Source organism: Phyllostomus hastatus, unplaced genomic scaffold (genome assembly GCF_019186645.2).
Source record: "Phyllostomus hastatus isolate PE091 unplaced genomic scaffold, TTU_PhHast_1.1 phas_scaffold_182, whole genome shotgun sequence".
In the NCBI taxonomy this organism is placed as follows: Eukaryota; Metazoa; Chordata; class Mammalia; order Chiroptera; family Phyllostomidae; genus Phyllostomus; species Phyllostomus hastatus.
In genome coordinates, this window is record NW_025334013.1 from 29,336,237 (window position 1) to 29,359,727 (window position 23,491).

The following is a 23,491-nucleotide window of genomic DNA, read 5'->3' on the forward strand; positions in this document are numbered from 1 at the left end:
GAGTGTGTCCCACCCTCCCCCTAGCAGGGCAGGCTTCCGGCCAGGTGTGCTTGCCCTCTGGCCAGGTCTGCCCGGTGCCTTCCTGGAGGGGGAGCCAGCTGTGCTCTGCCACCAACCAGGACCCTCTGCAGGGGGTCCGGCCGAGGCAGCCCTGCGGGTGAGCACCTCTTACCTTCCGAGTGTTCCTTGCTGGGACTAAATGTGTTGTGCATTTTCACAAGTCCAGGAACCCAGCAGAGGAGCTGGGGACTGTTTTGAAGTGTCCAGTCCCTACTGTGCTCACAGCCCAAGGGCCACCAAAGCTGGCCGCCTGCCGCTTCCTGTGAACAGGCTGGGTCTGCTGTGCATGGTGCCCAGGAGGAGTCCTGGAGCCCCTTCTGCCCCACCCCCACTGTCCCCTCACTGAGCCCTCCTGCACAGATGGGCGTCATTAAAAGTGAAACCGGTTCCCTTGGGGGATTTGTAAAGGAAAGTGGATGCGACTTCCTTACAGTGATGATTTCATCGTCCTAAGTGCTTAGTACAGCTTCACGGGGGTGTCCGCCTTTCTGCCCCGGCAGTACCGAGGGCCCATCCGTCCCAGCTCCTCTAGGACGGCTCTGCTGTGCTGGCCACCAGCTCTGTATCCCGAACCCTGCTTGTGAGCGGGCTGCCCACGGAGAACTCCCCCCGCCCCCAGTGCCGGCCTGCGCAACAGTCTGTGCCCACCCGCCTCCCAGCAGCACGGCTGCCCATTACCCTCCAGGCCGGAGGGAGGCCCCTGCTGGGCACCAGCTATCAGGATCTCAGCTTCAGCCTCCAGACCAGTGTGGACCATGGCCCAGGGTTTCTCAGCCTTGACACTGTTGACATTTCAGGCTGAAGAACTCTCAGTTGTGTGGGGCAGTCCTGTGCATTGTAGTAGGATGTCTAGCAGCATCCCCGGCCCACTCGATGCCAGTAATACCCCCTAGTCACAACAACCCAGCAAGCCTCCAGACCTTCCCCAGGGGCGCCTGGGGGAGTCCCCCCAGCTGAGAACTGCCCAGAATGGTCAGCATCCCCTGGGCAATCATCTCTATCCATCTCTGACTCTTGTCCACCAAGCTCAAGGCTGTGTCTCCTCAGATTTGGCTTCAGTGTCCACCTCTCATCCTGCCTCTTGTCTCCTAGACTCACAGGGTTCCCACTCCCTCTCTGAAGCCATGTGCTTGCTGCACATAATCAGACAGCAAGTGTAAAGCTCCCGGCATGGTGCCAGGCGCGCAGGAAGTGCTCAGCAGTCAGCTGCCGCCGCCGCTGCTGGCAGGACAGCACTGCTGGGAAACAGACGCATCCTCCGGTTGCTCTGACTTTGCCCACAGCTCCACCCACGGTCTAGCAGGCCCAGGCGTGCGTGGCAGACTCAACTCTCCCTCACCCTCTGACTCCCCACTCTGAGTGACTCACTCTCTCCTCCCGTCCACAGCGTCTCTCCTCCAGCTTTCAGGGCGTACTGCTGCCAGGGGCCAGGGCAAGGCCACACCCTCTGCAGAGCCCACCCTACCTGACCCTGACTTCCCCCTTCTCTGCAGGGAGCTGGCCACCAGGCCACAGCTGTCTCTGAACAGGGTGCTGTCTTCACAGCCTTTCTCCCCACAGGTGCCCAGACCAGCTCCTCACACTGTGCTACCATGCAGTGTGGGGCTTCCTCAGAGTGGCGGGGTTCTGGTGGCTTGTGTGCCTGGTGGGTTTGTGGGCTGGGTGGGCCCTGACCCCAGAGCCCAGCTCCCTGGGTCTGCCTGAGCCGTGGGGTGCGCGTGAGGCCAGGGGCCTGCCTGTGCCCCACTTCCATGCTGCCCCGCCCTGCCCCTGGCATCCCAGCACCTGCCCGGGGGACTCAGCCCCGTCCACCGTGTCCTCCATGAGTCCTGAGTCTTTTGTGAGCGGTGTGGTCTGCGCGCCCCTGCGTGCACGTGTGTGTGCTGGGGCCCGAGAGTCTTGTCTCGTTTCCGTGCTGTGTGGGCAGACGAGGGTTGGCCTGTTTTTACTCTCTCTGTGTTTCTCCTTGTCTTTTTTTTATTCCCTCTTCATCCTCATCGCACTCTGCCATCAACCCAAACTCTCATCTCTCAGATCAGCGAGAAGGTTGGTCCTTTTCACTTCTTATCCATCTACAGTTCGCCCATCGATGGGATGCTCCCGTCAGTAGGGACCAGTGGGTGCGACCAGCTCCCTAGGGCTCGCTCCAGCCAGGCCTGCCTGCCAGTTGGGCTCTGTGGTCTGTTGTTCGGGCCGGCAGGCGGGCAGGACCAGGGGTGGGTGGGCATGCCCCCCTGCACTGCATGTTTCTGCTGCTTGCGTCCCTGATAAACCTTGAGTCTGCATGTCCCCTCAGCAGGGCTCCCCTGCAGGGGTGTTCGGGCGGGCATGGTGCATGGCACACAGCTGCACTTCACCTGTGTGCCCAGGCCGGGCCAGCTGTCTGTTCCAGGTGGAGTTCAGGTGTGGCTGTGGGAACTGTGAGAGCAGAAGTGCTTTATGTGTACCTGTGGGGCCTTCCACAACCCCCAGTCACCTCGACTCCCCATCTGCCTGAGCTCAGCTGAAACCACTGAGAAGACAAAGGGGAAAGGCTCATCTAGAACGAGCTCACCCCTCAAGGTCCTGCAGCACAGGACAAAAGTCCTGCAGCGCCGGCCCTGTCCTTTCCCCCAGCAGCAGCCCTGGTCTGCCCCCTGAGCTTAGTGTCCATGGCATAGGGTGGGTGGTATCATCGTGGCCCACTGAAGGTGTCCCCTACACTCTGTCGCTTCCTTCTCTGGCCAGATCCAAATGCAAGGCTTCCCACTGGCCCTAGACCCCTCTCTCTGCCCAAGTCTCCCAGACAGCTTGCATTTCCTCAGCCCTGTGCTGGGTGCTGGGCATTCTGACCCGAGGAGCTCACCCCTTGAATAGGCAACTGCAACTTAATGAGGCCCACTTGGGAGCCAAAGATTGGAAAGGGCTTCCTGCAGACTCCACTCCGACCTGCTCTATCGCAGTGTCGCACGGGCCCTGTTCTCAGCCCCCCCGGGGTGAGCGGCTCTTTCTGTGCCCCGTGGCCTGAGTGGCCAGGGGAGGATCGCCTGTCCACAGGGCTTTGGGCTGAGCCCCAGGAAGCAGAGCTGGGCCACCTGGCCCCCTCCGTGTCATCTCTGTGGCTTGAGTTTCCTCCACTAGGGCGAGGGAGCCAGTTGGGAGGAGGGCTGTGGCCTCGGCTCAGATAACAGCCCTGAGCATCCACCCATATGCTCCCCTGAGCTGTGGGGCATTTCGGTTACACCGTTTTGCTGACCGGGCGGATCTTCCCCGGGCGTTCAGAAGCCCGCCAATAGCAGAGACGGCCTAGCCTGCAGCTGCCTCCCGCTGCGCCCCTCTTCCCCCACCCTCCTGTTCCCTCGTCCCTTCCCCACCCTCTCAGTGGTCCCACCAAAAATAAGCACGTACACAAATATTTAACGGGAAGGCAGAAATGAGTTTCTAAATATTCCGGGGGGATTTGCTGGGCTGGTAATTTGTTTGGCGCTGATAATTACATCTTACATTTTTCCAGCTTTACTTAAAACTGTGCGCCGAGCGCGCCGGCATTTAATTACTGCTCTGCGGCAGCCACAAGGTTATTTATTAAAGAGTTATTTTATCTTGATACAGTGGATACTGCCCCTGATCCCCTCCTTAATGTTGTGTTATTTTCATTCGAGAAATTTCTGCGAGTGAATGCAGATTGCGGGGCAGCCTTCCCCGGCGATTAGGCTGTCACTTCCCTGAATACCAGCGCCTCCGGGCGCCGCGCCGCCCTATTATAGGGGTTGTCGGCGCAAATAATTAGACTTAAAAGTTACAGCTCAAATATAATCCAGAAATGGCAGGGCCCTGTTTTGGAAATTGTCTGTGAAATGCCAGCACTCAGTATGCACGGGGAACGGTAAGAGACGGGCATTGTCAGAGCGTGATGTTGGACTCCTCAGTGCGTTTTTCCCGGCCCTGGTCTTCCCTTCCCTGCTGTTGCTTCTGTCAGCAGACCGAGTCCAGGGCGAGCACCGTCCCTCTCGGAGGCCTTGCGTCTGCGGCAGCGGGAGGAATGACAGTGCGGCTGCTGCCGTGGCTGTGGGAAGGGGACTGTTTCTCTGGGCAGGTCCAGGGTGTGCGGCCCCACAGGCGGCGGCAATCCCGGGGGGTTGTCCCTCGCCTCTCTCGCCTTGTAGCCAAAGCCCATAAGGGTCAAGGGCCGCCCACCCAGCAGTCTCTGGGCCGGAGGCCCTTGCCTGGTGCTATCCTTAGTCCCTGGAGTTCTCCCTTCCACCTGCCTCCAGGAGGGGGAAACAAAAAAATGAAACTGTTCTCAATGTTGGTGCACGAAGGTACCCCATTGGCTGACAGTGGGCAGAGACCTTGTTCTCTGGGGACTGTTTGGGGTAAAGTCCAGTCAGCTTTGTGCCCTGCTTAGGTTGGGATCCAGGGTCTGTTGATCAAGGACCTACTTCCTTTTCCTGGGGCTCTTTGCTCTCATGTTCAGGGACCCAGCCATTGACTGGGGCCAAGCTGGCCTCCGAGCCCTCTCACCTGACACAGGCTCCCCAGTCCCACCCAGAACCAAGAAGCTTCAGGAGCTTCTCTCGGGAGTCTCCTGGGTCTCTTTTCTTCAGCCCTGTCAGCCAGGTGCAGACAGCACGAGCTCTCCATCAGACAGGCTGCTTGTAGTACCCAGATAAACGCGGGCATGTCACCGAGAGTGCCTTAGCCAGTGCCTTATCTGTCATTGGAAGGTGGTAGCTGTGGAAACCTTCGGCACATAGTGGGTGCTCAAGAGTGGTTTCCCTTCCCCAAATGGCCATGCGCGAGGAGATGGGGCAGCCACTGGCTGAGAGCAGAGGAAAGACTTGGTCAGTTAAGGCTGCTCCCTGTCTTTCTGCTCCAGCCTGGGCTGTGCTGGACCCCACACACTTGGCAGGCCTGGGCCTGGCCTGCAAACAGACCCATCTGCACCTCTGTCCCCCTGGCCCGCCCCGCAGGCCCAGCTCCAGAGGCCAGGGGCGCCCACACCACCAGGTGTGGCTGTGCTTCTTTCTGTGCCTCCTGACCTCATCTCTGTGCCATTGGGGGCGCGTTGTGCTCACAGGGGGCTTTTTGTTGTGGCTTCCTCTTGCCAGCCATGCTCTGGGGCCCACCTGCCCTCTGCCACACAGAGCTGCTCTACCTGTGACTTGCTCTTGTCCTTCGATGTGGACTCCCAGCTTTGGGACAGATGACAGAAACCCGCTTATATCAGCCTAAGCAAAACAAGGAAACTCTTGTCTTAACAAACTGAGAAATGGAGATTGGTGTCAGGCAGAGCTGGATCCAGGTGTTTGAACAGTTTGGGTGGGCATTTGTCCTTGTCTCTTAGCTCTGCTGTCATCAGTCAGTCGACTGCTTCATTCTCAGCAGGGCCTCTTACGTTGCCCCCAGCCCCTCTAAGGTTAGCCACCGCAGTGGAGAGAGAAGGCCCGCCATTCTCATCTTTGTTGAGAAAGTCTAAAGACTGTATTGGCCAGATCTGGGTCATGTGCCTCGCGGGGCAAGAATGGGATGGCTTCCCTAGAGGAAATGACGATGCCAGTCTAGAAGGTAGAATGCTGCGTGTCCACGAGACGTGTGGAGACCCCGTCCAGCCTGGGGACACAGGGAAATGACCAAGCCCATGACACTGGTCATGCCTGGCCCACTCAGGGCACTGGTGGGGCTCCAGTTCTGTTGGAAGGCCCCAGAGTGAGGTGGTGCAGATGGAGCTGAGGCAGGGGCCAGGGAAGGTAGGTCGTGTGGTCGGGGCCGAGGAGTCACTGGGCAACCCTGGAGGAGTTCTTGACCAGGGAAGTGGAGAGAGCAGATCTGGGCCAGAGCAGCGGGCCTGGAGGACAGCAAGGCAGGAGGAGCAGTGAGGAACTCCATGCAGCTATCCAGAGAAAGATGGTGGTGGCTTGGACTTGGGTGGTACCAGTTGCCCTCGGATTTGGAGAGGAAGTGGTAGGTAGTGCGTTAGCAGGACCTGGTGGTTTGCTGGATGTCTGGTCTCTGGGCCAGAGCTCGACCCCTGTGCAGGGAGATCAGAGGTTGGACTGGGTGGTCTCTGCATTTGCTTCCGGTCCCAGTTCTGTGGTTTTAGGCTGCGCAAGCAGCAGAGCCTCAAACCTCCAGCAGAGGTGCTCCTGGTGGGGTACCATGGTCTTTTGCATGCCTGGGCTCCCCCACAGGAGTCCTCTGAGACCTGCACTCTCAGTGGTGCCTGCTGGTCACTTAGCCTTGCTGCCTGCCTTCTTCAGCCCTGTCTGCAGGGGTGCCCGTGAAGGGCACACCCCCGCCTCTGCCCACCAGCCGCATGACCTGTCTGCATGCCGAGCATGCCTGCCCTCTTCTGCATGTTCCAAATGTCCGTGCCAGGCTTGCAACTTTGGGGGGCGGGTCACCTGGCTGTACCTTGGATTGAGAAGCTCAGAGCAGCTTCTGACCTGGGGAGCCCAAGGCCGGAGGCTGTGGCCAGGCACAGCCACCCTCCCCCTTGAGATCCTTGTTCATTGGCGCAGAAAGCCATCTGCTCGGCGCCCTCATCATGTTACTGCCATCGTCATGCCCATTCTGCCCGTGGACCACATCCCTGGCCCGCCCGGACCCCTTGCCCCTGCCCAGTCCCTCCTGGGGGGCAGCCCCTCTTCTTGGGTTCCTAGGCTGCGCCTTGAGCATGGCTGAGGTCATGGCAGGAGGTCGTGCCACAGCCCTCTTCTCTTCTTGGGCCTGGAGGTGGAGGCGGCAACTCCAGAAAAGGCGGCTGTGTCATTCCCAGACTGATCCTCTGCCCAGCCCCAGCCATGCTCCAAGGACCCTCCCCCGTAGGGTGCCTGCACTTCTCTCGCAGGGGGCCCCAGCTGGCCTCTCTGCAGACCCTCGTGGGGAGAAGGTCAGGAGCAGGTAGGGGCAGGCACTGGAAGGTGACCTGGCTTGTGGCCCTGAGTAGGCCTGGCCTTTGCACTGAGTCCCTGTTTGACCTTGGGCAGATAGGACTTTTCTGGGCCTCAGTTTCCTAGGCTGTCAACTGGGAGCTTGGTTGCAGAATCTCTCGTGTTCCAGACAGTCCCTGAGTGCAGGGGCTACTTCTGTCCTGGAAGTGGGGTGGGCAGTGGTGAACCAGGGCCCAGGGACTCCGCCCCTCCTGTCTCTGAGGTGGGCTTGGCTCTGACAAGAGGGGCTTCCTGGATGAGGGGCCCCTGCCCTTCCATCCCCTTGCGTCCCCTGCCCAGCCTATGAGTGCTTCTCTCCCTCCTCCCGCAGTGCGCCGTGTGGCTCCTCGTTTCTCCATCCCTCCCACTAGCCAGGAGGTGATGCCGGGCGGCAGTGTGAACCTGACGTGCGTCGCAGTGGGCGCGCCCATGCCCTATGTGAAATGGATGATGGGCGCCGAGGAACTCACCAAGGAGGACGAGATGCCAGTTGGCCGCAATGTGCTGGAGCTCAGCAATGTCATGCGTTCTGCCAACTACACCTGTGTGGCCATCTCTTCCCTGGGTATGATTGAGGCCACGGCCCAGGTCACAGTGAAAGGTGAGTGCCACGGGCAGGCCTTGTTGCGGAGTGCTGCTGGAGTACCAGCGTGCATGGCTGCTGTTGGGCCAGGCCAGGCCCTGTCGTGCCCTCTCCTGGATGCATTGGCTCTGGGGTCCTCCTGGCCCCTGGGGGTGGAGGGAGAGCTTTCGCTCATTCGTAGTCTCAGCAGTAACAGCTAGCAGGTCCTGAGTCCTGGGGGCAGAGGCCGTGCTGGGAAGCACAGATTACATTACTCAGCCTCAGTGTCACCCTGGGAGATAGATACTCTCATCCCCCTTTTGCAAGTGAAGGAACTGTGATGCAGGGTCACACAGAAGTAATCATGGAGCCAGGACTTGAACCCTGGGGGTCTGATTCCACAGCACGCCCCTCTTACCACCACATAGCAGCAGACCCTCGAGTTTCCCAGCCTCCTGGCAAGAAGGGCATAAAACAGGATAAACAGTAACCAAAGGGCGTGTGGGCTCCCTGGGCCCTGGGACGAGCAAATGTGTGTGGCAGGCTCCCTGCCCTCCCTGCTTCCGCTCTGCCTCCTCCGATCCATCCTCCCCATTCTGCAGCTTCAGTGCTCTTTTCAGCATGCACAGCAGGATTGTCTCTCCCTTTAAAGAAAGGGAGAGAGCCTTCCAGTGTCTGCCCCTGGCTTTAGGATAGAAACCGGGATCCTCACTGTGGCCTCCTTGCCACTGCACACCCAGTGCTGATGGGCTGGGTGCCTGACCCAGCCCTGGCCATCGCTGGCTCCATCTTGCTGTCCAGGTCTTAGCTCTGTGAGACCTTCCCTGGTCAGCCCGTCTAGAGAGAGTCCTTGGCTTTCTTTCCCACCCAGCACCCTGCTTCCTGCTGCCCTTGCCCACACCAACATCATTGTCCGCACATCAGTGCTCGCCTCTCGCACTGGAGTTTAAGCTCCATGCGAGCAGGCACCTGCCTGTGCGACGTGGGCCTTGGCCCTGGCACAGTGCCTGACACTCCGTAGTTATTTGTTCAACGTTGGCTGTGGGCCTGGGACTTCTCTATCGGTAATTTCAGCCGAGCCACTGGCTCTGTGGGCCAGCGCCCCATCATTCTTTCTAAAATTCAGGGCCATTCCCTGAGGGAACACCTTCCCCCCTCCCTGGCCCCTGCTATGCATACGCACCCACCGGTGAGCCCAGGCAGGCTGCAGAAGCAGGTCTCAGCCGCAGCCTGCGTGTCTCTCATCTCCGTGGGACCCGGGCAGGCAGTGTCTCGTCTGGGTCTGATTGACAGATGAGTCACAGGGGCTGGTGTGGAGATGCAGCCAGTCCCAGAAGTGGCGTGGACAGGCACTGGATGATGCAAGGCCTCCGGGGTCAGACAGGCACCATCCCCCACTAGGTTCCCTCAGAGGTCACCGCATACTTTCCAGGCCATTCATCAAGGTGGGCTGTGGGGGTCAACCACACTCTGGTTAGGTGACCCCTGGGGTCATGACCCCAGGTAGCCCTGAGCATCTCACTTCGTCCCCAGCTTTGCCAAAGCCTCCAATTGACCTCGTGGTGACAGAGACGACCGCCACCAGCGTCACCCTGACCTGGGACTCTGGGAACTCGGAGCCTGTGTCCTACTATGGCATTCAGTACCGCGCATCGGGCACAGAGGGCCCCTTTCAGGAGGTGGACGGCGTGGCCACCACTCGCTACAGCATTGGCGGCCTCAGCCCTTTTTCAGAATACATCTTCCGTGTGCTGGCAGTGAACAGCATCGGGCGAGGGCCGCCCAGTGAGGCGGTGCGGGCACGCACGGGGGAGCAGGCGCCCTCGAGCCCCCCACGCCGTGTGCAGGCACGCATGCTGAGCGCCAGCACCATGCTGGTGCAGTGGGAGCCGCCCGAGGAGCCCAATGGCCTGGTGCGGGGCTACCGCGTCTACTATTCCCCCGACTCCCGGCGCCCCCTGAGCGCCTGGCACAAGCACAACACAGACGCGGGGCTCCTCACCACCGTGGGCAGCCTGCTGCCTGGCATCACCTACAGCCTGCGCGTGCTGGCCTTCACCGCCGTGGGCGATGGGCCCCCCAGCCCCGCCATCCAGGTCAAGACGCAGCAGGGAGGTAGGTGTGGGCAGCACACTGGCCGGATGGCCACAGCAGAGCTGGGGGGCGGGGACCCAGCCGTGACGGCACCTCCTTCCTCAGGCTGTGCACGCAGGGGTTCGGGAAGGAGGAGGGCCCGTATTCCTCATGTGTGCAGTCGCTCGGAATGCAGGCTAAGGGTGTTGGGGTGAAGATCTGCCCTCCCCTGCCTTTTTCCCCTGGGTGCCCCCACCCTTGGGGGCATCGGTGAGGCTGACCACGCCCGGCCTGGGGTGTTGCAGTGCCTGCCCAGCCCGCGGACTTCCAGGCCGAGGCGGAGTCCGACACCCGGATTCAGCTCTCCTGGCTGCTGCCCCCTCAGGAGCGGATCGTCATGTACGAGCTGGTATACTGGGCCGCGGAGGACGAAGGCCAGCAGGTGAGCGCTCGGCGAGGACAGGAGGGGGAGGAGGGCCTCTCCTGGTCCCTCAGGGTCTGTGCTGGGCCTACCCAGGTAGGCCTGGCTAGATTTCTGTAGCCCCTGGGGTACTCCTGGGGACTCTGTGGCTCGTGCAGCCTTTATGGCTCCTAGTCTTTGTGACCCCGTGCTGGGTGCAGAGTGACTAGGTCTGTCCTTGAGTCCCCCAGGTTCTGTCGCTCACGTGGCACTGGCCGAGCCCTAGAGTTCCCCTGGGGTTGTGTGTCCCTCGTGTGGGCCCGGTGTCCAGCGACACAGAGGCAGCCCTGGAGCCACGGTGGCTCCAGAGGGGTCAGCTGTACCTCATGCTGGGGAACAGCTTCTGAATGACCTTGGTTTGAGGTCAGAGCAGTCAGTGAGTGCTCCCTGCTCTTCCAGCACAAGGTGACCTTCGATCCTGCCTCCTCCTACACCCTGGAGGACTTGAAGCCTGACACGCTGTACCGCTTCCAGCTGGCCGCCCGCTCTGAGATGGGGGTGGGCGTCTTCACCCCTACCATTGAGGCCCGCACAGCACAGTCCAGTAAGTGTCTTCGGAAATGACTGCGTGCCACTGCTGGGCTGGGACACGCACACACACACACCCCCTCCCCCACGCCCGGGCAGGCGGCCAGGTCCGCTGGGCCCCGCACTAGACTCTGGCCTGGGCTCCAGGTCTGGACCCGTAGAGAGGGACAGGTAAGTGCCCTCTAGTCCGCGGCCAGGCAGCTATTGCACTCACTGCTCCCTGCCTGACTTCTGTCCCCTCCACGCCCCCTCACCCCACCCAGGTAAGTTCTGTGTCTGTGACTCATCTCCTCCCTGCACCCGCCTCTGTGCTGGTCGCGCCAGCTGACTAGACCGTCCTCAGTGATGGGACCCCCACACTCACTGAGCCCCAGACCTGCTTTGGCAGCTGTCGCCCTCCCCATACTCCTGCATCTCATCTCCCCATCGCCCGTGTCCCCTCCCTCGCACCCCGCACCATGAGTGTGTGTGAGCCATGCAGTCACACCAAGCCGAGTGCCCACAGAGCACACCTGTCAGAGTGAGACCATGTGACTGCGTGTGTCCATGTGCCTGCACTGGGATCCTGTGGCCATCTGTGTGTGGGGCTGTCCACGAGGCCGTTTGTGTGATAACTTGTGTATTGCATGCTGCACGTGTGCGACTGGTGCTGTGAGCACGTGTCACCACGTCCAACCACCTGGCCGTGCGGCTCCTGCAGGTGTGGGTCAGTGAGTCTCTGCGTCCCTACCATGGGGTCTGTGAAACTTTTCTTATTTTTTAAGGTCTTATTATTTTTAAAGAGAGGGGGAGGGAGGGAGAAAGAGGAGAGAAACATCAATGTGTGGTTGCCTCTCGTATGCCCCTCACTGGGAACCTGGCCTACGACCCAAGCATGTGCCCTGAGTGGGAATTGAACCAGCGACCCTTTGGTTCGCAGGCTGGTGCTCAGTCCACTGAGCCACACCAGCCAGGACTCAGTCTGTTAAGGCCTCCTTAGGATTGGGACTCAGCAAGTGTGTCTTTGGGCATCTGACCCATGATTCTGTCTGTGGGTCTCTGCAGCTCTCGCTGTCTGGTCACTCGGCCACCGCAGACCACTGTTCGTGAGCTCTATGTGATGAGAGTGCTGGGGCTGTGCCGCAGGATGGGGTCATGGCGTCGAGACAGGAAGCACGTGTGACGGCCTTAAAGCATGGCAGCATCCATGAGGTGGCCCGTGCCACAGTGCCACGAGAGTGTGCCAGTGATGTCAGGAAACAATGTGTGACCTCGTGTTCATGAATTCATTCCACCTGCAGCTCTTGCACACCTGCTGGGCGCCAGGGCTTGTGCACACTGCAGGGCTGGCAGCACGACCCTGACACGGCCTTTGCCCACGGGAGTCCTAGTCTAGGGGGCACACAGCCCTTGAACCTGCAATTATCCAAATGACCTTTTAATTACATTTGTATAAAGTGCTGTGGAGGAGACAGACAGTGGAGAGATGGCAGGATGAGAACCCCATCTGGTCTGAGGGGTCAGGAGGGGCTTCCCAGTGTGACACAGAGGCTTCAGGGAGGGGGTCAGCAGGTGCCCAGGCCCTGAAGGAGGAAGGTGCTTGGTTGTGGCCAGGGGCAAGCGACGGGCCCATGTGGCTGGAGCAGCCACCTGACCTCGGGGAAAGGTGGGAGGGCCGACGCTCCGGCGTGGGAAGGCCGGGGTGAGGAGGCTGTGCGGTGGTCTAGGCAAAAGACAGCCACTCAGGTGAGACAGCGGTGGTGGCTGTGGGAGCTCTCCGGGGTGCAAACGGATGAGGTGTGGGGGCTGAGAGAGAAACGTCGGGTGGACCCTGTGTTTCTGACGCGTAGACCTAGGAGAAGGGTGGTGGCTCTTCTGAGGGTAGGAGATAGGACAGAAGCAGGACCCAAGCTCAGGTGCTCTTCTCCACCTGCATGGTGATGCTGGACAGGCCTCGGAAGCCAGGGTCTGCACTGAGATGAGGGACCCTGAGGAGGATGGAGGATGGCTGGAGACAGGAGGAGGTCCCAGAGAGTGGTTGGAGTGGGGTGTGTTGGAGGGTGAGAAGAGAGTTTCGAGAAGTAGACCAGGTGTTGCTGCCGAGAGGTCAGGGGAACACGCAGTGTCTGCTGGAGTTCAGAATGTGGAGGAATGAATGGGCCTGGACAAGAGTTTGGGGGACATGAGGACCGATGCAAGGCATGATGGGAGGCAAGGAAGTAGGGACAGAAAGCTCAGATGTCGGCTGTGTAGTTGGGAGAGAGGAGATGGCGTCCTGCCATCACATGGGCCTCCACGCAGAGGCCCGGGGTTTGTCTCTTCAAGTGGGAAAATCTTGAGCATACTTCAGTGCTATAAAGAAGGAGCCAATAGGATGACGTAGAAAATATGGGAAAGAAGGGCCATGGGAGGCTCAGGAAGGGGAAAGGGGCCGAGCATGGGTGATGGCAGTGACTGGCCTGGAGCAGGGGAGTACAGCCCCCCTTCTGGGCGGCGGGGAGGTGAGAATCGGTGCTAATGCAGGTCCGTGGGTGAGTTTGGTAGCAAGAGATGGAGGGAGCTGCTTTTGGGAAGTTTTGGTTTTCTCTGCAAAGCAGGAGACAGGTCACGTGCTAAGGAAGGGAGGCGATGGGAGCTGGGGGTTCGAGAAACCTGAAGGAGGCTGGACTCACCTGTCACGTGGCAGAGCGAGGTGGGCAGAAAGACGGGCAGGCAGTGTGGCGGCCCGTGAGCCTCAGGGCATGTGTTCGGAGGGAGCCGCCCTGACTGAGCAGGCAGCTTCTTCAACCTCCCCGGTGCCGCCTTGGAGAAGGTGGAGAGGTGGATTCATGTGGAGCTCAGAGCAGGCCAGGCAGGAGTGGGATAAGGTGAGGGGGTTGGGGCTAGTGGTAAGGTGGAGGGCTTCAGTGTCTAGTGGGGGTGGTAAGGGTGGCAGGTCAAGGGTCGGAGGCCTCTAGGGGGTGAAGAGCAGGCACCATGCTGGGGCCTGGAGCACAGCTGGGCTGGGACAGGAGGTGAGGTCCACGAGGGGCCGTTGGAGGCCGTGGTCTGGGAAGTAGGGCTGTGTCCGGTAGTGGCGTGGTCCAGGGTCTGAGCACAGCAGTGCTGGGAAGGAGAAAGGCTAGGCAATGGGGGACTCTGGGGCCAGTGGGCTGAGGGGGCCACTGAAGTCACCTGGGCAGGGGCTGGTGGCAGAACTTGATGTGGCAAGGAGGCCCATGCAATGACAGCAGTGTCCTGGGTGGGAAGAGGGTCCGGAAGTGTCCCTGGGCATGAGGAAAGCGCAGACCCACCCCATAACCCCAGGGACCCAGTGAGTGAGAGCACCTGCAGCAGGTACTTCTCCAAACTACCCCAGGGGCCATCGGCCCCTTCACGTCTGGCCTCCAGCCTCTGTGGTCACCTGTGGCTCGGGCAGACACCTGGTCCAGGCAGGCACAGGCCGGGGCATCCCTCTGCTGGCACAGCCTGTGGGGCCGCTTGTCCTCAGAAGACAAGAGCTGTGGGGATAGCGTCTGGAGAGGTTCTCTGTATGTGGCTGTGTGTGCGGGGTGTGGGAGTGGGGTGGCATGGCCTGTCCTCGTGTGTGTGTGATGCCGTGTGTGTCTGGGGTGAGACAGCATATGTGTGAGGCACTGTGTTAGAGCCCCATATGTGTGTGGGAGACACCGTGTGTTTGTGTGAGAGAGAGCGCGCGTGCGTGGGCTCACACACGCCTGTGGTCCAGAGGCAGCCGGGCTGTCTGGCAGCAGTGGCTGCAGCCAGCCTGGGGGCCCTGGGATGGCCGTGGCGCACTTGGGGAATGACCTGCCCGGGTGAGTTCCCCTCTGTGACTCGTCGCCGTGCCTGTGAACACCCCCTCCATCTGCCTGCTTCCCCCTCCCCCGTTTGTCTTCCCCAGCCCCTTCTGCCCCTCCCCAGAAGGTGACCTGTGTGAGCACGGGCTCCACCACAGTCCGGGTAAGTTGGGTCCCACCGCCGGCCGACAGCCAAAACGGCATTATCACCCAGTACTCGGTGGCCTACGAGGCGGTGGACGGCGAGGACCGCCGGCGGCAGGTGGTGAACGGCATCAGCCGCGAGCACTCCAGCTGGGACCTGGTGGGCCTGGAGAAGTGGACCGAGTACCGGGTGTGGGTGCGGGCGCACACGGACGTGGGCCCCGGCCCCGAGAGCAGCCCGGTGCTGGTGCGCACCAACGAGGACGGTAGGCAGCGGCGCCCACGGGGACGGGCAGGGAGGGGAGGCCCCCCGCCTGGACACCGCCCGCCTTGCAGCCCAGGGCCTTTGTCTCCCACAAGCCCAGGAGGAGTGCTCTTCCTGGTGCAGGCCGAATGGCTGAGGCTGGGGAGATGTAGCTTATGGGGTAGCCCACGCCCAAATCCCAGCCTTTGGGGCTCTTTCCAAGGCAGCCAGAGCCTTAAAAAACTAAAGTGGAAGCAGCCCCCACTAAGATTTGAGGGGTCAGAACCGGGAAGATAGGCACAAGAGACACTCAAAACAGAATCAGCAAGCCTCTACCTGGGCTGGACAGAATGGGGCCCGGGAGCAGACAGGGCAGGCAGTACAGACTGGGGATGTTGGCGGCCTCTCTGCTCCCCGCCAAGTGAGGTAGCCCTGAGCCAGGGAGCTGGCAGGTCCGGGGCTCTCCCTGCTCTCAGCAGAGGGAACCCTCCAAGTTCCTCTCTGGGGACAGGAGGTCTAAGGCAGCTGTATCACAGCCTCTCCTGGGGTAGTGGGTCACCAAGGCAAGGCCCTGGTGTGGGCTGTGCCCACTGAGCCGGACCCATTCCACCAAGCCTGACTTCCTTGTCTCCCTGGTCCCCAGTGCCCAGTGGGCCACCGCGGAAGGTGGAGGTGGAGCCACTGAACTCCACCGCCGTGCACGTCTCCTGGAAGCTGCCCCTCCCCAGCAAGCAGCACGGCCAGATCCGTGGCTACCAGGTCACTTATGTGCGGCTAGAGAACGGTGAGCCCCGTGGCCCACCCGTCATCCAGGATGTCATGCTGGCCGAGGCCCAGGTATGCCCCAGGAGATGGTGGGGTGGGAAGGTGGTGGCAGCCATACACTTGCGTCCTCTTTGGAGCCCAGGTTTGCCTCCCTCCACTGTCCGCTCTCAGAGGGACTGACACCGAGACCTCCTGCTGTGTCAGGCACGGGAGGCCCTGACCAAGTTAGGGCTAGGGCCCCACGACAGGCCCTGCCAGCCCCATCTCTCTGTCCTGGTGACAGTGCCAGCCTGGTGGTCAGCTCTGCAGCTCAGCCACCAGCACATACTAAGGGGCTCTGTCTCCACAGGCCCCAGTTGTCACCCCACTCAGACTTCAGTCCCCTTAAGTCCTTCTTGGTGGTTGGGAAGGAGCACCTTTGCTGTCCCGTTAGGCTGTGCTTTCAAGATGTGCCTGCCTCCTGGACAGTGCTGAGCTGGCCAGCTGCTCCTCCCACGGCCAGGCGCCAGGAAAGCTCTTCTCGGCAGTCAGTCTTCTCCCCCAACTTGGCCCTTGGCCATTGCCGAGTTCTGTGAATGGCCAGTCTGGGGCGATGGTCTCTGCCCAGCCCCGAGGAGAGTGGCTTAGCCCCTTGTGATTACCCTCCAGAGCTGGGCCTGCCAGCCAGCCTCATATCCCACCCTGTGCTCCGTCCTGGGGGTTGGTGACTGCCCGTGAGCTTGGGGCGAGGTCCCTGGGGTATCCTCAGCACTGGGTTGCTGTCTGCATGGAGAACCTGGGGTCCTAGGAGCTGATGTGAGTGGTCCAGAATTTCTCAGTATAGGTAGGTGGTTGAGCTTGGACAAGAAGCTAAGTCTCTGGGTTTCTGGGAAGAAGGCTGTAATTGCCATTGCAAGTTGTCTCCCAAAATCTTCAGCTGAAGAGTCCTAATGCCCAGTGTGATGGGCTCTCAGGGTCTGCCCATCTAGAATCAGGACCTCCGGGGAGCCACAGGAGGCAGCGCTGAGCTACCCTGAGGGAAGGAGCCTAGACTTGCCCCAGGACCACACACCCTCCCCTGCTTGGGCGGGGATCGGAGGTACAGGCACAGAACCTGTGCTGTGCTTACCAGTGGGCTCCCCCACACAGACGGGGCCCTCGTGCCTCCTGCTGGGCCCAGCCCACTGAACAAAATTCCTTTTTGCAACAAGGGCGCCCTCTCCCCACTCAGTCTGCGGGTGCTGAGAGAACAAGGGGGTGAGGAGGCGGGCGTCTACCCGCCTGCATTCCTGGGGCAGGTTGAGGGCTCCTCCTGGAGCCTCAGCTGACACACCCACCCAGAAACATTCCGGGAATGGGCTCCCTCCGGCCCCTCCCCTCCGAGGGGCTGGCAGCTCAGCTGTCGCCCGTGGGGTTCTGGAGAAGCCACTTTGGGTGCCCCCTTCTGGTCCCAAGAGGTTCGAAGGAAGCTGAGCTGTAGGAGGAGAGAGACTGCCCTCCGCGCCTCCAGCACCCCGTGACCTGGAGGCCGGCTGTGGGAGCTAAACATGAGCTCAGGCCCCAGGGAAGCCAACAGAAAACGAAGGGCTGTCCTTGAGGCCCCCGTGGGACTGGGTCATTCTGCTCTCAGCCAGTAGCAGAGCAGATGGGGCCTGGTCCCCAGCCTGGCCACAGGGTCCAACTGTCCCCTGAATGGTCTATCAAGGACACCACAGCCTGTCCGTCACCCAGCAGCACCATCTGCTAGGCCCAGGGCCCCGCTCCGTTCTGAAAGATCCATGGGGTACGTGCCCCCCATGGGTGTGCAGCCAGACCCACCTCCTTTCATTACGTCCCCGGGTTTGTCCCTGTTTCTCCTGGTCTCCGACTGTTCCTCCCTGTGTCCTTGTGCCCCTTTCTCATGGTCTCTATCTTTCTCCTTGTTTCCATCTCTCTCGCTCTGTTTTTGTCTCATTACCTTTTCTCTCCTCTTTTCTGACCCCTTCCCTCCCTCCCTCCCTCTCTCTCTCTCTCTCTCTCTCTCTCTCTCTCTCCCTCCCCCCTCTCTCCCCGCCTCACTCTCTCTCTCTCCATTCCACTCCACCTGCTTTGTCTCTCCCTTCTTCTCTCACTCTGCCTCCAGTGCAGGAGAGGTACCCTGTGAGGCCCTCCTGACTGGGCCTGGCTTGCACAGTGCGGGTCTCCCACCAGGCAAGGGACCTAGGGCAGAGGCGGGCCCAGCCACAAACTGGAAAGTGGCCATGGCCAGTAGGGGCCTGTTAACGACCTCCCCTCCATACCCTTGCCGCTCTCCTTGCAAAGCCTTTCAACCAGAGCAGGAGGAACTGGGCACAGTGGACAGAGGCAAAGCAGCACTCTGAGGGTGGTTGGGCTGAAGGACCCCATGCACCTCTGTCTTGGAGATGTCCTGGACCATCTCTCCATGCTGTGCTCTACACCTGCCGGTCCCCGGCCCTCCAGGGACATAGGGCCACAGAATGGAGACATCACTTCCTCCACCTGTCCAGCTAATACGTCTCCACGCCCCATGGCCTAGAGAAGAACGCACTGAGAAATAGCATTGCCAGCCCTGGCACATGCCTTCCTACCATGACGAGGTCTCAGGCACCCCCAGGAAGGAGCAGGGTCTGAGTGCTTCCCCTGTGCCCGTAGAGCAGGGCCCAGGCTCCGAGTTGGCTGTTCACAGCTCTGTCATCTTGCTGTCCAGCCTGCCCCAGGCCCCCACCCCCAACCGGGATGCAGGCCTCACTGCCCCGGGACGCTGGTTCTGCCTCTGACGGCTGTATAGTCTGTCATCCCCGCTGGGGTCGCGGCATGGCAACAACGCTTAGGCCGGGACTGCCCCAGGCAAACCGGGTTGTGCAGTCCCCCTCCCTGCTCGTCCCGTGGTGTGTTCCCTCCCCTCTGCCTGCCTGGTCCTGCCCACCCCGTGTCTGCCGGCCTGGCCCCCAAAGCACCTTCAGGTGGCGCACTCTGATCCCTCAGTGGCCTGGAGCCCTCCCCTCCTCAGCCCTGCTGCAGACAAATGGGCTCGTGAGGCAGGGGCTGGGGTCAAACCAGGGGAGTGGTTTTGGGTTGCCACCTCGTGGGCACTTCCCAGGCCCTCGTCCTCCGTCTGTGCTCCGTGGGCCAGGCGCTCTCCAGCCTGAGTCTTTCACATCCTGTCTCCCTTTCTCTCCCTCTCCGCGGTCAGTGGCAGCCAGAGGAATCCGAGGACTATGTAAGTAACAGGTGTGCGCGTGCGGGCAAGACCTGGGTCAAGCTGGGCTCGTGGGCCCCTCCCCTTCCCCTGCCTTTCCTCCCAGCCTGAGCTGCCAAGATCCACGGGGCACCAGCCGCATCTGGAGAAAATAGGCGTTTAGATGGGAGTGCCGAGCTGAGCAGCGATTGGCATTTCCTCTAATCCTCACTTCTTGCCCGTTGAGCAGCAATTTCAGGCCAATGTTCGTGATTAACCAGGGCCTGGCCCCGGCTCTGGCCAGACAGGGATGGAGTTAAATCCAATCCTGATTGTTAGGCCTTATTGATTCCTGGAATGAAAAATCACCTGCCCTGCGCCCAGGCTGGGGGGTCATTTGGAGAGCTGGGTTTGGGCATTGGTGCATTCTGGAGTCCCAGCCCTGGGACCCCCTCCAGCTGGGGCAGGAGGGGGCCTGTGAGGGGTTGGTGGTGGCTGCAGTGGCCCACCCAAGGCCGAGCTGGAGGGACACCAGGGCTGGCGGTAACAGCTCTGTTCCCACTGCACAGTGGTCTCTCCTTTCTTCCCACTCTTCCCTCGGTGTGATGTTGTCTGGCCTCCCATGGTGTCTCAGCATGTCCGGAAACGACGCCTTGGCTGGACATGGGCATATGGGCAGGGCCTGCCAAGGCCAGGGGACTTTTCAGGCATGACTGGGCGGATGGGGAAGTGCGTTCCCAGGGCGGGATTCCCTGTCCTTGTCTCTCCTCCCTGTCTCAGGAGGTATCGCAGGGCACAAGGTATTCACGGAGCTAGTGCCTCGATGGGGTCAGGTGGGGTTCTGACTTGATCCTCGGGGTAGCACTTGGGACCATCCCTCTGCCTTGCTCTGGGTGTGCATGGGGATGGGTTCGTACCTGCAGGTGGCCTTCCACCTGCTTATTCAAGAAGGGCTGTGGGCTACAGAATGTGTGTGCCAAGAGCCATGTAAGGCATTTCATGTGCATGTGTGTGTGAGGCCCTGGCCCTGTGTGTCACGTGTGCACAGACCTCACGAGGTGTTGCTCACTGCACAGTGGAGGGAAGGAACAGTGTGGCCTTTGTTCTTGTCTGGAAGGAAGAACGAGCTGTCTGCCCCAGGCGTGCGGCTCCTGGGACCAGCGGGGTCCTCCTGGGCACACGTCTTACCTGCCTGACCTCTGGCCCTGTGTGCTCCGGGGACGCCCCACTGGCTGGGACCCTGAGGCGATTGCCCGGTCTGGCCTCTCCTTGCCATCCTGTGATAGGAATGGGCTCCTACCTCCCCCTTAGGAAACCACCATCAGCGGCCTGACCCCGGAGACCACCTACTCCGTCACTGTCGCCGCCTACACCACCAAAGGAGACGGTGCCCGGAGCAAGCCCAAGATTGTCACGACGACGGGGGCAGGTGAGCCAGGGGTGCGGACAGAGCCGGCGGGGGGCAGGGAGGAGGGCCGTGCCAGAGCCCAGTGCGTGGTTGTTCAGTCCCAGGCCGGCCCACCATGATGGTCAGCGCCACCGCCATGAACACCGCCCTGCTCCAGTGGCACCCCCCCAAGGAGCTGCCCGGCGAGCTGCTGGGCTACCGGCTGCAGTACCACCGGGCCGACGAGGCGAGGCCCAACACCATAGATTTTGGCAAGGATGACCAGCACTTTACCGTCACCGGCCTGCACAAGGGGGCCACCTACATCTTCCGGCTTGCCGCCAAAAACCGGGCCGGCCTAGGAGAGGAGTTCAGGAAGGAGATCACGACCCCGGAGGGGGTACCCAGCGGCTTCCCACAAAACCTGAACGTGGTGGGGCTGACTACCTCCACCGCGGAGCTGACCTGGGACCCCCCGGTGCTGGCGGAGCGCAACGGGCGCATCACCAACTACACGGTGGCCTACCGTGACATCAACAGCCAGCAGGAGCTGCGGGACACCACTGCCGACACCCGCCTGACTCTCTCCGGCCTCAAGCCGGACACCACTTACGACATCAAGGTCCGCGCGTGGACCAGCAAAGGCGCTGGCCCGCTCAGCCCCAGCATCCAGTCCCGGACCATGCCCGTGGATCAAGGTGTGTGCCGCGGCCACGTGGCTGCGCCTGGGGAACTGCTGCTCCCACTGACTTCTGGCCACTGATCCACCAGCCTCTGCTCTGTGACCCTCCGGTCTCTCGTGACCATGACCACTAACCTCTAGCGAACGGGCGCCATGTTCTCGGTGTGTGGCTGCCCGACCTCTGCTGTCTTGACCTACTGACCTCTGCTGTGTGACTTTCTGATCTCTTGTGACCTTGACCCACTGAGCTTTTTTGACTATATCACCATTCTTGGGTATGTGACACTGATCTCTTGGGGCCATGACCCACCAGCCTCTTACTGAGCGTGCTCCACTGCTCTGGTGCTTGGCCATGTGCGTCTCATGGCCAGGCCCACTCACCTGTGGCCGCTCTGCCCAGGCACCTGTGAGCCCCAGCTTTAAAGCACGCACTTGTGGAGGTCATGGGTGCTGTGGCATCTGCTGACAGTGTCCTCACTGTGCAGAAGAGCTGGGGCTGGGAGCTGAACTGTGTGATTTGAAGCCGGCTGGGAGTGGGGTGCCCAGTTCTCTGCAGCCACTCCTGGCCCCGGCACCCCAACAAGTGTCTCTCTTCTAGTGGGGAGCCTTTCAGGCCCGCTCACCCACCCACACAGCCAGCACTGACTCCCTCCTTATATTCCACAGTGTTTGCCAAAAACTTCCGTGTGGCGGCTGCCATGAAGACGTCTGTGCTGCTCAGCTGGGAGGTTCCCGACTCCTACAAGTCGGCTGTGCCCTTCAAGGTGGGTGATGGCCACGGCCAGCCCAGCCCTCGTGCGGGACTGCCGCAGCCATGTCCCATTGTGTGCGTTTGTGACTCGGGGTCCAGTCAGGCGTGCGTGTGTGAGCTCTGCCCCGCAGGCTCACGACGGGGCACCTCACACAATGTGCCATCCGCCCCTCTCCCCACAGATCCTATACAACGGGCAGAGTGTGGAGGTGGATGGGCACTCCATGCGGAAGCTGATCGCGGACCTGCAGCCGGACACACAGTACTCGTTCGTGCTGATGAACCGGGGCAGCAGCGCCGGGGGCCTGCAGCACCTCGTGTCCATCCGCACGGCCCCCGACCTCCTGCCCCACCAGCCGCGGCCCGCCTCTGCCTACATGGAGGACGGCCGCTTCACCCTTTCCATGCCCCACGTGCAGGACCCCTCGCTCATCAGGTGGGCAGGCGAGGCCGTGGGGGTAGGGCAGGGCTAGCGACACGAGCACAGGCAGTGACAGTCCTGTCTCCTGCTCTGCCCGCCCAGGTGGTTCTACATCGTGGTGGTGCCCATTGACCGCGTGGGTGGGAGCATGCTGACGCCGCGGTGGAGCACGCCGGAGGAGCTGGAGCTGGACGAGGTGCAGGGACGGGCCGGGGCAGCGCTCACGACAGCCCCATGGCAGCAGCTGGCTGTAGCCCCCAGGGCTCCCCCAAACTGGAATCACTCTGGCCACTTTTACTGGCAGCCAGGCCAGTCCTAGAGGAGGGGGACTCCCTGGGAGGGTTTGCTGAGGATCCCTGGGATGGGAAAAAATAGAGACATCTCTGAGGGTCTGGAAAACTGCGAGTTCTATAGACTTGAGAGGCTCCTGAAGGTCCAAAGTCCTCAGCAGGACTAGAGAGGAGCCCCCAGGATGTTTGGAGCCCCCATCCTCTTCTGAGTGGTGTGGAACCTGTCTGTTCTGGTGAGGCAGAGAGGCAGGTTACCAGAGGGCGTCATCTTACTGGGCAGGCGGGAAGGAGGGGCATTGCTGTGCCTGGTGTCCGGCATCTCTCTGCGAGGAACGCGGGCAGGGCCGGGCTCGAGCCCCTTACCCAGAAGGTGAGCCCGGCCTCAGCCCAGGACACGTGCTCTAGGGCCCGGTGTGACCCTGCGCTCTGCTCCGTCAGCTCCTGGAGGCCATCGAGCAGGGCGGCAGGGAGCAGCGCCGGCGCCGGCGGCAGACAGAGCGGCTGAAGCCTTACGTGGCCGCTCAGGTGGACGTGCTCCCCGAAACCTTCACCCTGGGGGACAAGAAGAGCTACCGGGGCTTCTATAACCGGCCCCTGTCCCCGGACCTGAGCTACCAGTGCTTTGTGCTTGCCTCCCTGAAGGAATCCGTAGACCAGGTCTGCCTGAGCCCCCTGGGCCCTCAGCACCCCGAGACCCCAGGCCTGCCCCAAGACCAGGCCAGGCTCCAGCACCCTGAGATCCCAGGCCTGGGGCAGCCCCAGAGGCCCCAGGTCTACCCAAGGGATCTCAAGACACCAGCCCCTAGGAACGAGAGAGTCAGGCATAAGCTGTCCTAGGGACCCGCTCAGCTGATCGGGCTGTTGGGTGTGGGAGACCAGTCCCAGCCAGCCAGCCAGCACAGCCCAGCCCCTGAGTCCGTTCTCTGGGTTGGGAGGGGACGGGGTGGGGGGAACTCTCACGCTGAGCTCACTGCCTGTGCCGATCCTCAGCCACAGAAGCGTTATGCCGCCAGCCCCTACTCCGATGAGATTGTGGTCCAGGTGGTGCCAGCGCAGCAGCAGGAGGAGCCTGAGATGCTGTGGGTGACAGGCCCTGTCCTGGCGGTCATCCTCATCATCCTCATTGTCATCGCCATCCTCCTGTTCAAGAGGTGAGCGCTGCACTCAGGACTCCAGGGGGCGGCCACCTGCCCCTGGGCTCTCATCCAGGCCCGGAGCAGCCACACCGGCCTGCACCCCGGCCCGGGCTCAGTGGGGAGCCAGGAAGAGCAGAAGCTGTG

The 23,491-nt window shown here is 61.4% G+C and overlaps 1 protein-coding gene across 2 annotated transcripts in view; it reads left to right on the forward strand.

Annotated features, from left to right (window-relative positions):
- The window catches only part of PTPRF (protein tyrosine phosphatase receptor type F), an 82,755-nt gene that overhangs the window by 43,768 nt on the left and 15,496 nt on the right, over positions 1–23,491 (forward strand). The window contains exons 8-21 of one of the 2 annotated variants that reach the window (XM_045859835.1): positions 7,303–7,572; positions 9,067–9,648; positions 9,912–10,048; positions 10,466–10,610; positions 14,475–14,780; positions 15,402–15,595; positions 18,696–18,722; positions 19,992–20,109; positions 20,187–20,765; positions 21,416–21,513; positions 21,683–21,936; positions 22,024–22,117; positions 22,650–22,868; positions 23,202–23,362. In XM_045859835.1, coding sequence (XP_045715791.1) covers positions 7,303–7,572; positions 9,067–9,648; positions 9,912–10,048; positions 10,466–10,610; positions 14,475–14,780; positions 15,402–15,595; positions 18,696–18,722; positions 19,992–20,109; positions 20,187–20,765; positions 21,416–21,513; positions 21,683–21,936; positions 22,024–22,117; positions 22,650–22,868; positions 23,202–23,362 — 3,184 coding nt within the window. The remainder of the gene's footprint in view (positions 1–7,302; positions 7,573–9,066; positions 9,649–9,911; positions 10,049–10,465; positions 10,611–14,474; positions 14,781–15,401; positions 15,596–18,695; positions 18,723–19,991; positions 20,110–20,186; positions 20,766–21,415; positions 21,514–21,682; positions 21,937–22,023; positions 22,118–22,649; positions 22,869–23,201; positions 23,363–23,491) is intronic. The other variant, XM_045859837.1, reaches the window with a different exon arrangement.